The sequence below is a fragment of the Petromyzon marinus genome, chromosome 2, assembly GCF_048934315.1.
Source record: "Petromyzon marinus isolate PM22_M1 ecotype Great Lakes invasive population chromosome 2, UKy_Petmar_22M1.pri1.0, whole genome shotgun sequence".
Taxonomy (NCBI): Eukaryota; Metazoa; Chordata; class Hyperoartia; order Petromyzontiformes; family Petromyzontidae; genus Petromyzon; species Petromyzon marinus.
In genome coordinates, this window is record NC_133668.1 from 25,461,276 (window position 1) to 25,477,558 (window position 16,283).

The 16,283-nt window shown below is 50.5% G+C and overlaps 1 protein-coding gene across 1 annotated transcript in view; it reads right to left on the reverse strand.

The window, feature by feature from the left end:
• LOC116944628 (uncharacterized) overlaps positions 1–16,118 on the reverse strand; it is a 35,701-nt gene extending 19,583 nt beyond the window's left edge. The window contains exon 1 of the mRNA XM_032958366.2: positions 15,367–16,118. Within this exon, the coding sequence (XP_032814257.2) occupies positions 15,367–15,742 (376 nt within the window). The 5' untranslated portion in view covers positions 15,743–16,118. The remainder of the gene's footprint in view (positions 1–15,366) is intronic.
• Positions 16,119–16,283: the final 165 nt, after the last annotated feature.

Sequence of the window (16,283 nt, forward strand, 5' to 3'; positions counted from 1 at the left end):
TCTGTGCAGGACCACCCTTTCCTGAAACCGCATTGGGGCTCCGCAAGCCTCTCCTCAGCGTGCCTGGCAAGGCGATGTTGAATAATCCTTGCCAGGACCTTTCCTGGCACATTGAGGAGTGAAATGTCCCTGTAGTTGTTACAGTCTGTCCAGTCCCCCTTCTTAAAGAGGAGGACCACCAGGCATCCTTCCAATCCTGCGGAACCTGTCCAGTGGTCCAGACTATTGTTATGATGTCATATAGGGCAGTCTGTGCACAAACGCCCCCCTCCCTCAGCATTTCGCTTGGGAGATCATCTCTGCCCGCTGACTTTCCTGGTCTCAGACTCCGGATTGCCTTCAGTACTTCCTCAACAGATGGCACTTCAGCCAGCCACTCACAGGCGGTGACTTCTTCCAATATTTGAGGCACCGCAGCCTCAGCAGGGTCATCCTCACTTTGTGCCACGATGTTTTCCTGGCTGAGGGATTTTCCCTCCCCCAGGACCTCACAAAAATGCTCAGCAAATCTGCAAGCCTGTTCCTGGGGGTCGGAGATTGGATCACCGTTTTTTCCCCTAATGATGGTAATAGGTGTGGCGCTGCAGGATACTTTTTTGATGGCGTTAAACAGAGATTTGTGATCGCGGGCCACTGAGGCAGACTCCATCGCCTCAGCAACCCGTGACCACCACCCATCCTTGCAGCGCCTCACGGCTCTCCGAACCTCCGAGCGAAGGCTGCGATAAGCCTCCTCATTCTCTGACGTGGGATTCTGTAGCCGATGACAGTGGGCCTGTCGCTTTTTCTCAACCATCCTGAACACCTCCTCTGTCAGCCAGGTTCTCTGGGGAGGTCTGAACCGCGTACCCAAAGCAGCCATTGCAGCTGCATGAGTCACAGTCCTAAACCTCGCCCATTTACCCTCGACATCAGGAGGAGTGGGGGACGATGCCAACCCCAGCCGCAGGCGATGATGAAATTCTCGCTTGCAACTTTCATCAGATAACCGAGACCAGGCCACTTTTGGTTGGAATGGGGTCCTGGGTGTACACCCACCACCGGAGCGTAAGAATGGCAGGCGCATCTTACAGATGACAAGTAGATGGTCAGAGGGCAGATCAGCTCCACGGTAGGTCCTGGTGTCAAGGACATGGGCTCGCATCTGCTGGTCCGTCACTATGTAGTCCAGCAGATGTTCTTGCTTGGATCCGGCATGCATCCATGATGTTGTGTGGATGCGCCGATGCCGGAACAGCGTGTTGGTAATTACAAGTCCATGGGCTGCACAAAAATCTAGCAGCCTCCTACTGTTGTTATTAAGCTGATCCGGCCCATGCCCTCCAATCACTCCAGGCCAGGTGCCAGCATCATGACCAACTCCGGCATTGAAGTCACCCAACAAGATGACTCTATCCCGAGGGGCCACTTTAGCCAGCACCTGTGACAGGAGGTCATAGAATGCATCTGACTCATCGGCTTTGCCTGCATCCCTCCACGGATGTTCGTCTTCGGTGGGGGCATAAGTAACCACGACCACCCAAGCTCGACTCCGATTGATGGGAAGGCAAGCCCAAAGTAGCCTGGGGCTTACAGCTTCCCACACCTCACTGCCATGCCCCCTTCATTATTTTGTTCAAAAGAAGAGCCACACCCTGTTGTTTGGCAGTCTCCTGCCCCGAGTAGAGAACTGTCCACCCCTCATGGTGGCAGGAGCCAGAACCGGTCCACCGGACCTCCTGCATGCCACAGAGATCCAGGCGGTACCGGTCCAGCTCCCGACAGAGGAGTGGCAGCCTCTCCTCCGCAGTGAGCGTTCGAACATTCCACGTGGCCACACGAAGTGGCTTTTCGTTGTTTCTGGAGGAGCCCAAGGGTAGAGATTCAATCTCCTGGCTCCGCCAATTGGGGTTTGGCCAGGAGACGTCATAGACGCCTGACCCCCGGGGCCTCCGGCACAAGCTTATTTGTTACATATTTAAGTTTAAGTCGTAGTTTCGTGGTAATTCTTTGAAGGTGGAGGGGTTACCAGCCCCTCGCACCCGTCCAGAGTCCCAGTTTGGCCCCTGTAGTGGTCACAGACGCCATGAGGGGAGGAGCCAATCGGAATTGGCCCTCCCCCAACAGCACTATCCACGACAGAGTTGCCCGTCCGGCACCGCGAGGAGGTAGGGGGTTGTTTTGCCGTACACACATACACACACACATCTACACACATACACACACACATCTACACACATACACACACACACATCTACACACATACACACACACACATCTACATACACACACACACACACATCTACACACACACATCTACATACACACACACATCTACACACATACACACAAACATATACACACACACACATATCTACACACACATCTACACACACACATCTACACACATCTACACACACACATCTACACACACACACATCTACACACACACACACAGCTACACACACACACATCTACACAGCTACACACACACATCTACACAGCTACACACACATCTACACAGCTACACACACACATCTACACACATACACACACACATCTACACACATACACACACACATCTACACACATACACACACACATCTACACACATACACACACATCTACACACATACACACACACACATCTACACAGTTACACACACATCTACACAGCCACACACACACATCTACACAGCCACACACACATACACACACAGCTACACGCATACTCACACAGCTACACACATACACACACAGCTACACACAGCTACACACACACACAGCTACACACATACACACACAGCTATACACACAGCTACACACACACACAGCTACACAGCTACACACACACACAGCTACACACACACACACGACAGGCAAACAGACGGACCACGCTCCCTCCGGCTACTTGTTTCCCATAACAGCACGCCACGGAACTCTGGTGGCATTCATCCAACAGGCACACATCTACCCACGAGGTGAAGCCAAGGAACTCCGATGGCATTCATCCAACAGGCACACATCTACCCACGAGGTGAAGCCAAGGAACTCCGATGGCATTCATCCAACAGGCACACATCCTACCCACGAGGTGAAGGCAAGGAACTCCGATGGCATTCATCCAACAGGCACACATCTACCCACGAGGTTAAGGCAAGGAACTCCGATGGCATTCATCCAACAGGCACACATCCTACCCACGAGATGAAGGCAAGGAACTCCGATGGCATTCATCCAACAGGCACACATCCTACCCACGAGGTGAAGGCAAGGAACTCCGATGGCATTCATCCAACAGGCACACATCTACCCACGAGGTGAAGCCAAGGAACTCCGATGGCATTCATACAACAGGCACACATCTACCCACGAGGTGAAGCCAAGGAACTCCGATGGCATTCATCCAACAGGCACACATCCTACCCACGAGGTGAAGGCAAGGAACTCCGATGGCATTCATCCAACAGGCACACATCTACCCACGAGGTGAAGCCAAGGAACTCCGGTGACATTCATCCAACAGGCACACATCCTACCCACGAGGTGAAGCCAAGGAACTCCGATGGCATTCATCCAACAGGCACACATCCTACCCACGAGGTGAAGCCGAGTCAAGGTGTAGTGATTGCTGGATAAATTGGACCCGAAGGCTGACGGATCAAAACATCTGTGGTGATGTCTCAATGATGCCATCCGCCTTGAATGTCACTGCCGCTTTCCTTACCATTAAATCTTTGTTACTCGTCCTTTGAGGTCGATATGGCCCTCCCAGAAAGGCATTGTGGGTATTATGCTGCTGCATTGAAGACAGATGCGTTACGGAATCAGAATCTTTATTTAAACTGGAGGAATCCGATGAGCTATCAAGCTCTTTAAATTTCGATTTAAAGCTTTCCTGACTGCAAGGATTCATCTTCTTTGGTTCTTTCGGTAAAGTCACGTAGAATGAGAATAAAATAATAAATTGATAAAATAAAATAACACAATAATATTCTCACGACGTTTCGGCCACAACACAAGCGGCCTTCATCAGGTGAAGGGATGAGATTGTCACGTCCTGACGAAATTAAACCATCATCAGCCATTACCTATCCACTGCTGGATGAAGGCCCCTCCCTCTCCCACCGTCCATCAACTCATCCATCTCTTGTCTACGCGGGTTGAGTTGTGCCGCGCCATCATCCGCAGTGAGCTTCATCTCGGGCACGTCTTCCCCACCCCCCCGGCCCCCCCCTCCCCTCCCCTCCCCTCCTTTAACTGCGACTCCGTCCTTAGGCTCGACCACCGGGCCCATCAGTCACATCCTTTCCTGGTGACGTCTTCGTCCATAGCAACACGATGTCCGTCTCTCTCCACTCGTGGCTCTGTCTCGTCTTGTCCGCCGAATGCCGAGCGCTCCATGCACGGCCCTCCCGATACACCACCAGCCCAGGGCCTTACCTGAGAAATGCCATTACCTTGTGCACGAGCGCCATCACACCGGCTGCGCTTGAGCTCGTCGTGTTTTCGCCGCTTGTTATAATTTATACGGCGCCGTCAGCGATCCCCTTCGGCGGCCACGTGCGCCGTAAATTTGTATAACGTGAGCGGCAAGCGACGTGTAAATTAAGTCGTCATATTTCACAAGGTGTGCTTTATTGTGCCGTGCCTGGTAATAAATACGCAGCGGTGGAAGGTTTGGCATCGGTACAGCATTAGTCCGACGATGATGATGCATTTGGAATGTGTTGTGTCCACGGAACGCGCGTACAGAGGAAGGTAGGAGAACACCTGTGGTCTAAGCAGCTGGTTATGGGTGGGGGAGGGGGGGCATTAACCACATCAGAACACCTTCAATAAGCCCACGTGAGAATTTCCTCGATGAATGGAAAATTAAAGACACAAGCTACAGTTGTGCCATTATGGCCATGCGCCCCATACTTTGAACCATATAATACACCGATATCGAAATACACAGATACATAGAGGCAATGGCGGAGCCAGGATTTTCAGATAGCGGGGGCAACCCCTCCAACAATGAAAATGATAGGAGTTGTTAGTAAGTAAGGAGTTGTTAGTAAGTAAGGAGTTGTTAGTAAGTAAGGAGTTGTTAGTAAGGAGTTGTTAGTAAGGAGTTGTTAGAAGTAAGGAGTTGTTAATGAGTAAGGAGTTAGTAAGTAAGGAGTTGTTAGTAAGTAAGGAGTTGTTAGTAAGGAGTTGTTAGTAAGTAAGGAGTTGTTAGTAAGTAAGGAGTTGTTAGTAAGGAGTTGTTAGTAAGTAAGGAGTTGTTAGTAAGTAAGGAGTTGTTAGTAAGGGGTTGTTAGTAAGGAGTTGTATTAAGTAAGGAGTTGTTAGTAAGTAAGGAGTTAGTAAGTAAGGAGTTAGTAAGGAGTTGTAAGTAAGGAGTTGTTAGTAAGGACTTGTCCCTTGCTTGTTACTCGACACGTGTGCGGCGATGGTGTAGCTATTGATCGAGGGTCGAATTGGAACCGCGTTGTGTGATCGGCATCGCGCTCGCTGAAGGTGTTGATGCCTTCAGGGAAGTCGTGTACTGTATACGCAACTGCGCACAATTCTGTGAGTCACTTATAACCGCTTTGCCGTTACTTATTGCCAATTATGGACTCAGACTATTGTCCTATCATCTCATAGAGTCCCTGCAACACAGTGGCAGTGGGGGTTCGCAAAATGCCGATTTATTACTAAGAAACCCGAATGATCCGATCGAAATTAAGGATTTCGCTCGGATCATTGGGGGGGGGGGGGGCACGTGCCACCCCCCCCCCCCAACCGCCAGTGCATAGAGGCACATAGAGATACATTAAAGACAAGTCACAGTAGTGCGATTGTGGTCACGAAACGCAAAGCATGAACCCAAAAAGTGAAGCACTGTGGTGTGCGCCTCCTTCAACCGAGGAGGAGGAGGAGGAACGGCAAACACGACACAAACTCTCACTGCTAAAGCCCTCTCGTCGTGGCCAGCCAGCAGAACCTCGACGTTGGCATCTAGCTCGTGAACCATCTTGGCTCCACTGCCATCATACGCAAGGATATAGCCGCCTTTCAACAGAAGACGTAAATAACGGCCCGACGTTTCGGGCAATATGCCTTCTACAGCGTGCCGTGCAATGCACCGTTTCCAACTCGTACGTGATTCTGATTCGGTTTTTGCCGAAACGCGATTATCCAATTACCCGAAAAGTCAGTCTATTATATAAATGTTTGTGTTATGGGGCAGTGTTTTGACGAGGAATTGTGCGAGTTTATTTTATGCAAATGTGATGACTGGCTTGAGTGGCGACTTTGAAGCCGTTCGCACGGACGGACGGACTGACTGACTGACAGACGGATGGACTGACTGACAGACAGACAGACGGATGGACGGACTGACTGACAGACGGACTGACTGACTGATAGACGGATGGACTGACTGACTGACAGACGGATGGACTGACTGACAGACAGACAGACAGACGGATGGACGGACTGACTGACAGACGGACTGACAGACAGACAGACGGATGGACTGACTGACTGACAGACGGACTGACTGACTGACAGACGGATGGACGGACTGACTGACTGACAGACGGATGGACGGACTGACTGACAGACGGACTGACTGACTGACTGACAGACGGACTGACTGACAGACGGACGGATGGACGGACTGACTGACTGACAGACGGATGGACGGACTGACTGACAGACGGACGGATGGACGGACTGACTGACTGACTGACAGACGGACTGACTGACTGACTGACAGACGGACTGACTGACAGACGGACGGATGGACGGACTGACTGACTGACAGACGGATGGACGGACTGACTGACAGACGGACTGACTGACTGACTGACAGACGGACTGACTGACAGACGGACGGATGGACCGACTGACTGACTGACTGACAGACGGACTGACTGACAAACGGACGGATGGACGGACTGACTGACTGACTGACAGACGGATGGACGGACTGACTGACTGACTGACAGACGGACTGACTGACAGACGGACGGATGGACGGACTGACTGACTGACAGACGGATGGACGGACTGACTGACAGACGGACTGACTGACTGACTGACAGACGGACTGACTGACTGACAGACGGATGGACGGACTGACTGACTGACTGACTGACAGACGGACTGACTGACTGACAGACGGATGGACGGACTGACTGACAGACGGACTGACTGACTGACAGACGGATGGACGGACTGACTGACAGACGGACTGACTGACTGACAGACGGATGGACTGACTGACAGACAGACAGACAGACGGATGGACGGACTGACTGACAGACGGACTGACAGACAGACGGATGGACTGACTGACTGACAGACGGACTGACTGACTGACAGACGGATGGACGGACTGACTGACTGACTGACTGACTGACTGACAGACGGATGGACGGACTGACTGACAGACGGACTGACTGACTGACTGACTGACTGACGGATGGACGGACTGACTGACAGACGGACTGACTGACTGACTGACAGACGGACTGACTGACTGACAGACGGATGGACGGACTGACTGACTGACTGACTGACTGACTGACTGACAGACGGATGGACGGACTGACTGACAGACGGACTGACTGACTGACAGACGGATGGACTGACTGACAGACAGACAGACAGACGGATGGACGGACTGACTGACAGACGGACTGACAGACAGACAGACGGATGGACTGACTGACTGACAGACGGACTGACTGACTGACAGACGGATGGACGGACTGACTGACTGACTGACTGACTGACAGACGGATGGACGGACTGACTGACTGACAGACGGACTGACTGACTGACTGACTGACGGATGGACGGACTGACTGACTGACTAACTGACTGACAGACGGATGGACGGACTGACTGACTGACTGACTGACTGACAGACGGATGGACGGACTGACTGACTGACTGACTGACTGACAGACGGATGGACGGACTGACTGACAGACGGACTGACTGACTGACTGACTGACGGATGGACGGACTGACTGACTGACTGACTAACTGACTGACTGACTGACTGACGGATGGACGGACTGACTGACTGACTGACTAACTGACTGACAGACGGATGGACGGACTGACTGACAGACGGACTGACTGACTGACTGACTGACGGATGGACGGACTGACTGACAGACGGACTGACTGACTGACTGACTGACTGACTGACAGACGGACTGACTGACTGACTGACTGACGGATGGACGGACTGACTGACAGACGGACTGACTGACTGACTGACTGACGGATGGACGGACTGACTGACAGACGGACTGACTGACTGACTGACTGACTGACTGACAGACGGACTGACTGACTGACAGACGGACTGACTGACTGACTGACTGACAGACGGACTGACTGACTGACTGACTGACTGACAGACGGACTGACTGACAGACGGACGGATGGACGGACTGACTGACTGACAGACGGATGAACGGACTGACTGACAGACGGACTGACTGACTGACTGACTGAGTGACAGACGGACTGACTGACTGACTGACTGACAGACAGACAGACGGACTGACTGACTGACTGACAGACGGACTGACTGACTGACAGATGGATGGACGGACTGACTGACTGACTGACTGACAGACGGACTGACTGACTGACAGACGGATGGACGGACTGACTGACAGACGGACTGACTGACTGACTGACAGACGGATGGACGGACTGACTGACAGACGGACTGACTGACTGACAGACGGATGGACGGACTGACTGACAGACGGATGGACTGACTGACTGACAGACGGACTGACTGACTGGTAGACGGATGGATGATGCATGCCGTGCAATCCCAACTGCCTTCTCTTTCACCTTGCTGCTGTTACGCACCGTCTCCGATATTCGTTCAAAGATCCTATCCTTTGCATTGCGACTCGCAGACGGCAGTGAGGCGGTGGCCGTAGAGCCGTGAGTTCTCGCCATTAAACGAGCTCAGGAATAAATAAAAAAAAATAAAGTTAAAAAATCGCAATCGTTACCCTGGCATTTTTGTCGCCGTATTTGCTGATGTTAATAACACATTTTTTTAATAAAAAAAAATTGAGATCTTTGTATATAATGCACAGAGTATGCGCTGAATGGACGTCCCACCATTCCAATGAAGCAAAAGTGTGATGTTGTTGCTGCTGCTGTTGTTGATAAATATTCTTCGTTATTCCTGCATGAGTCGATCTACTATCGCCGAGACTTGAGACCGTGGCCTGACCGCCATCCTCCCTTCCTCCGCCCCCGATGCCACCCCGCGTCTCACAAGAGACGTCGGTCTCTTTGGAAACGCGGCCAACATGATGACGGGAGAGCAAGAATGTCGAGCAGGGAGAGAGATGCAACTGCCCGCTGCTCTAGCTGCTGCTGCTGCAAACGCTTGGCAATGAGGCGGCATAGAGGGAATCCGGTGAGGGTCCACCCCCCCCCCCCTCCTCCCCCCACCAGAGCCCCATTTTCCGCGTCCAACCCTCGCCATAAAAAAACCTCCTCTCACCCGCGCCCTGGCTGGCTCGCTGTGAAAGGCCCACCAGGAAAGCGGGCCCACTGCCCCTTGTCTCACGGTGTCAAATCTGGAAGCGGGGTAACAAGATCGGGCAGTCTTCCAGGCCAGTTGCTCCCAACCCGAGGACCGTAGATCAGTGGGCCTTACCTAGCAAGACACAAACACAAAATTGTTGTGTTTTTCTCTGTAATTTTTTAAAAAAGTAATTTGTTTAACTTACCTATAATTTCTGCTCCTATCGTCTTATTATTTATGTTGTGTGTGTGTGTTGTAACGTTCTAACCTGCCCCTTACTGGACATGGGTGAAAAAAAAAATAACTTCATAGCTCATCGGATTCCTGCGGTGTGAATAAATATTCGGGATTCCGTATACGATCGCCATTTCACCTGCAGCTGTGATTCAAGCAAAGAAAGGTGACTGCTGCTGCTGATGACGAGATGAGATTGTGTCGAAATCGGGATGGAGCATTGCTTGGCTTGACACGATGCTGCTGAGATTGTTGGCACTCCCAGAAATCATGTGCCTGCGGCTCATTGGTTGTGGAATAAATGCGCTTGTTTCACGTGCCATAGACGGATATGCGTCTTTACTTTATTATTTGCTAGCAGCCCGCCGCGTCATTTGGGCGTCACCGTCCGTCCGTTCCTCCCTCCCTCCGGACGTGACGTGCTGCCAGCCAGCAAAACTTATTTTTTTCTAACCTCGTTTTGATATTCTCCACAACGGCACTAACGGGTATTTTGTGGTCCACGGAACTGTTATAGATACTGACAAAACATGTCGGTATTTAGTAGTTATTGAGGGCCGATAGTATATAGTCCACAGATCCATTACAGGCTAAGAACCACTGTTCTTAGCCTGTGCTTATCCATTTTCCGATCCGATGATGTATGAAAATGTACGTCATCAGTTTGTATCCCGATTCCTGGCCGCAAATGATAGCTCAATGAAGCGGCTTATCGCGTGGACATTAATAGCAATCAAACACCCTAAACGCGTGTTGATTCTCAATGTCGAGGGAAAAAACGGAGTACCCGGATACAAATCCAGCGTGACCACGGGGAGAGAGACAACATGCAAACTCAAAATATACAGCAGGCGTCAAGGTCGGGATCGAAGCCATAACCCTCCTGTTTACCAGGCGAGGTAGTTAACATCTCGCCCCCGTCGACGTCCGTTGAAGCGAGCTATGACGTGCAAACGCACAAAGTAGGGAGTCTCTCTGCTTCCGTCTGCATCTTACCCCTGTGCTTAATTTCGGCCCGGGAACACAAAACTTTTTTTGTCCGGAATGATCTTTACATCCATCTCGCCTTACGTTGTCCCCAAGATACTGCAGTGGTGTGCACCTACGTATACATATATACAAGGAGAGAACCATAGCACACCGTGATATATACTACCACTCAAGTGGTAGTGCCTTACGCCGATAGCCCCGACTTCAAACCGGCTCGAAGAGGGATTTATTAGCACGGTGCGAAAGAAGTTTCAACATTGAGTACGTACATCGCGGGAATTTCTTCAGTGAGAAAAAAAAAAACACCTGCAAGCCTTTGCCTTATTTTTGTGTTGTGTTTACCCTGCAACGTCTCTGGATTTCTCCAGGTAGAGAGAGCACCATCGTTCAAACCACAGCCGCAGTGCGCTCCGTTCATCCAGGCCTTGCGGTCCGCTAAGAGGCGAGGCCTGTAACTAAACACATCCCCCCCCCCCCTCTCCTCCAGTATTGTGCTTCTCAGCCGGGCAGCAGAAGCAGCAGCGAGTGGGTGGTGCCGTGTTTGTGTCTCTCTCTCTGTACGTGTAAGTAAGCACCAGTCACGATTACCGCAACCGGTCGTAGGTCGACTCAGCCTCAATGTAGTACCTGGTGCGCTGTGTACACACTCCCAACACAAGGGAGACAAAGGCGGGCGGGCGTGGTTCTGACCACACCACCCCCCCCCCTCCCCCACCCCACCTCGTGTGCCACAACGCCGTTCCTTCAAAGGTGCTACTCGCTAACTTCACTTGTCCAAACAGTCTGCTAAGGCTATACGGGGGATCTTTGTCTGTGTCTGTGTGTGTGAGTCTTTCATCGTTCAGTGGAAGTCGCACTGATCACGTGACGACAGCTCTCCGTTTGTACCACGCTGCAGCGGTCCGTGGCACGGCTCTTACAAATTATTTGGGGTGGTGTTGGTTTTGTTTTTGCTTTTGCCGTAGTGAAACGCATTTCGTTGTCGACAACAACTTTAGTAAGCGAGATGGCTACGCGTTCGTCAATCACACTGCTGGATGACGGCGACTCGCACGGCCGTGTTGGTTGCGGGGGGCACCGGGGTTTTTTTGCTTGACCATACTTCACCGCACTGGACTTTGTACGCGCTGCGGTGAGTCGGGGGGGGGGGGGTGGGGGCCCCGTCGTGAGCTTCAGGCCAGGAATCGAAGTCAGTGCGACAAAAGGGGCCGTCCATAAATGACGTCACGCGATTTTGAACGATTTTTGACCCCCACCCCTTCAAATATGACGTCAGAAAGCTCTGCCCCCACCCCCCAAAAAAAATAAAACATGCTTCAAATCGCTTTAAACTATTGTCATTGTAGTGCGTATTTAATGTGGCGCTGCACTCTGATGTTGTAGGAGATAACATTTATTTTAAAAAAAGTCTATTTAATTAAGTAGAAAGTGTTGTCTATAGTTATTTAAAGTTGCGCATTTTGATGTGACGTCACATTTCTCACCCCACCCCCCACGTCACGCATCGTCACAAATGTCTGACCCCCCCCCCACCACCCCCCTAGGTGCGTGACGTCATTTATGTACGACCCCGAACCACTGCGTCACGCATTGTAATTATTAATACACGAGCCTACTGCCCGTCCAAGGACGAGTGGGGTGTTGCAGTGAATCTGAAACTTGCAGGGGAAAAGCACAGACATATTCACTGCATCACTTCGTGTGCAATTGGTAAGGGCGCGGTGACACAGACCTATTCCATTTTGAGGTTGTCATCCCTTAGTTCATCACGACGTCCTCTTTATCCTCTAGGATCTTTCGGTAAAGTCACGGAGAAGGGGACGGCTGCCCGAAACGTCGTGATAATTTTTATTTTTTATTTTATTACGTTTCATTTTTATTATTTTCATTATTCCCTTCTACGTGACTTTACCGAAAGAACCAAGAAGATGAATCCCTTTGATGTCTCAACAATAGCGTTACGGAGATCACGTGACGTGAGGGTTCTGCCTTTGGAGTGAGGGTTGTGAGTTGACGCCGAGGAGTGACGTCAGCCGCTAATTATTATGGAGGGCGTCACCTTATGATTATTAATGAGGGGGGCTGGTCGACGTTAGATGACGTCACGAGCGTTGCACATTATAGTCGGGAATAATGGGGGGGCATACTCCATATTGAGTGACGTCACCCGCTCATGATTATTAATGAGGGGTGGGGGGGGTGTCCATGTGGAGGACGTCACGTGCTCATGAATATTAATGAGGGGGGCTGGTAGATGTGGAGTGACGTCACGAGTGTTAATACATTGACCGATACTGTAGGCACATATTGTATATATGTGTATACATGACATCATTTTATTCGTGCAAACATTTGGCAATATGCCACGTTGTATGCAAAGACAAAGGTCCCCCACCATGTAGAATGTACTAGACTACGGGGGCACTGTGGCACACGAGGGGGTGGGTGGCCAGCACCACGCACGACTCCAGGAAGGGGCCCCGAAGCTCGCCACAACGTTACTTCCTTGGAGGCTGAGTTGACCTAGGAGAGGTCCGGGAACGGTTCAGATAATCCGTCACGGGTCGTGTTGGTTGCCATGAGCGGGAATCGAACTCTCGGGGCCAAGTTGGTAGCGCAGCGCGCTAACCACTGCACTGCCACTCTCCACCGTATATAATCGACAAACACGTAATATAGCCTACGTCTTAAACACACATCAGCATCTTTGATTTTGTAGGCGTATACATAACTGTCAAGAATTCATGTCTATAAATAATTTATATTTAAAAACAACTCTTTTTTTATAAAAACACGCTTTAATGAAATGTACTAGTAATGGAAGAACCCCACACTCCAGGAAGGGGCCCCGAAGCTCGCCACAACGTAACGGGACCGTGGCCACTTACAGGCAAAGTCAGTTGAGCGTGGACAATTAGAGCCAAGCCGAAACATAACATACACAAAAGATTGTTTAAAAATATATTTTTAAATATTTTTTTTTAATTATAGAATATTGTATTGTCATCAATATGACATATGTATACCAAGTTTGCAGTCGAAACCACATTGGGAAGTGGGCTAAAATTGAGTTACAAGATTTGAGGATACAACGACAACAACGGAGTTAAATCAAAGCGTGTAATGATACAGACTGGCAACAGCAACATCCCTTAGAAGCGTGCGTATCACATGTTGTTCACTCCGAATCTAAAACCAGATGAGAGCCAAATGAGACTGACTGAACGTGCATCCTTAATTTACACCCTGGGTAAAATGTTACCCCTGGGTAGATTATGTTCAGGGAAAAAAATATGTAAAAATGTATCAAGCAATAAAAAATAAAAACCTACAATTAAACGATGACATGTCTCTTATATATACATACACACTGTGCATGGTCTCATTCTCAAAGTGACAGCGTTTAACAACAACCACCACCACCACAGCAGCAGCAATAACAACGAATGGCTCGTTCGTCCGTCTGCAGCTTGCTAGCTCGCTTGTTGTTGTTAACAGGCGCTGGGCAACAGACCCAGCTCGTGTTTTGTTTGCCGAACTTTACATCTCGAAAGCAAAGTACGCTTTAACATATATACATACACGTGTGTGTGTCTGTATATACAGTCACGTGTGTATGTATGTGTGTATATATACACACATACACACACACGTGTGTATATATAAACACACACACGTGTATATATAAACACACACACACGTGTATATATAAACACACACGTGTGTATATATAAACACACACACACGTGTGTATATATATATACACATACACACACGTATACACATACACGTGTGTGTACATACACACACGTGTATGTGTATATACATACACACACACGTGTATGTACATACACACACACGCGTGTGTATACACATTTGTGTATATACATACACACACACGTGTGTGTACATACACACACTCGTGTGTATACACACACGTGTGAGTGTGTGAGTATGTACATACACACACGTGTGAGTGTGTGAGTATGTACATACACACACGTGTGAGTGTGTGAGTATGTACATACACACACGTGTGAGTGTGTGAGTATGTACATACACACACGTGTGAGTGTGTGAGTATGTACATACACACACGTGTGAATGTGTGAGTATGTACATACACACACGTGTGAGTGTGTGAGTATGTACATACACACACGTGTGAGTGTGTGAGTATGTACATACACACACGTGCGAGTGTGTACATACACACACGTGTGAGTGTGTACATACACACACCCGTGTGAGTGTGTACATACACACACCCGTGTGAATGTGTATGTACACATACACACACAGACGTGTGAGTGTGTACATACACACACACACGTGAGTGTGTATGTACATACTCACACACTCACACGTGTGTATGTATATACACATACACGTGTGAGTGTGTGTGTATACACATACACACACACACACACGTGAGTGTGTATGTACGTCCGATGGTCTACGACGGAACCCAAGCGTCATTTATATTGTGACGTGGCGCGGCGACGTACTCGTGTCTCTGCGTTTATTTACACATTATTAGTATTGATTAGTATTAGTACGCGTGACCTCTTTCGCGTATCGGGAACCCCTCCCCCGAAGTGAAGCCCTACCTGAGCTCCTCATCCACGGGTAAAGGGGGCCGCCACCGCCGCCTTGCTCCGCGGGACCGCCCCGCAGAGAGGGCCTCTCTCCCCGCCGGGCACCGCGCTCGAAAGCGAACGCCACGTGAAGGCCGCGCACGAAGGCCGGGTCACCGGTGTGACCTGCGGGTGGCGGGCAGGAGATAGCGGCGGTGCTCGACTGCTGCTGCTGCTGCTGTTGTTCCTCTCCGTGGGGGGCACTCTGCCCCCCTTCATCGCCCGGGTGGCCACCGCCCCGGCGCGCCGTGGGCCGGTGGGCAGCGGCGGGGATGCCCGTGGCGAATCGAGAGAGGAGGGCTGCGTGCACGTGGAGAGCCGAGTGCATTGTCGCGCGTACGATGTGCATGTACAGTTCGAGTGGTGTGCGGGTGTGTAGCAGTTGTTGTTTTGTGTGTGTGTGTGTGTTAGGCTGTGACACATGCCGCACACAAAAGTCGCAGATTTACTGTCGTGCCGGGTATTCCTCCTGCTCCTGCTCCTCCTCCTCCTCCTCCATCCCGGACGAATGCACGCGCGTCACGTGATGCTGTCCATGTGCGGTGCGGTCGACCAATGCGTCGTGGCGAAGTCGGGGTGGGGGTGGCTCGTGACGTTAATCAGACGTCGGAGGAGGAGGAGCAGGAGAGGAGGGAGTTGTGGTGAGGCCACACGAGCGGTTTCCTGATCAGTGCTGGTGGCGGGCAAGTGGAGGCACCTAACCGGACACGAGCTCCCCCGTCCCTCGCTCTCACTTGTGGCCAGGTCCCGCTTCTAAAAATATATATATCTCTTTGGCCTTACCTGGTAAATTACAACACAAATTTAGTTTCCTATGCATGCTTCTGACTGAAAAAATAAAGCGAATCGCTCAGTGGGCTTTACCTGGTAAAATAAATATGGGTATGAAG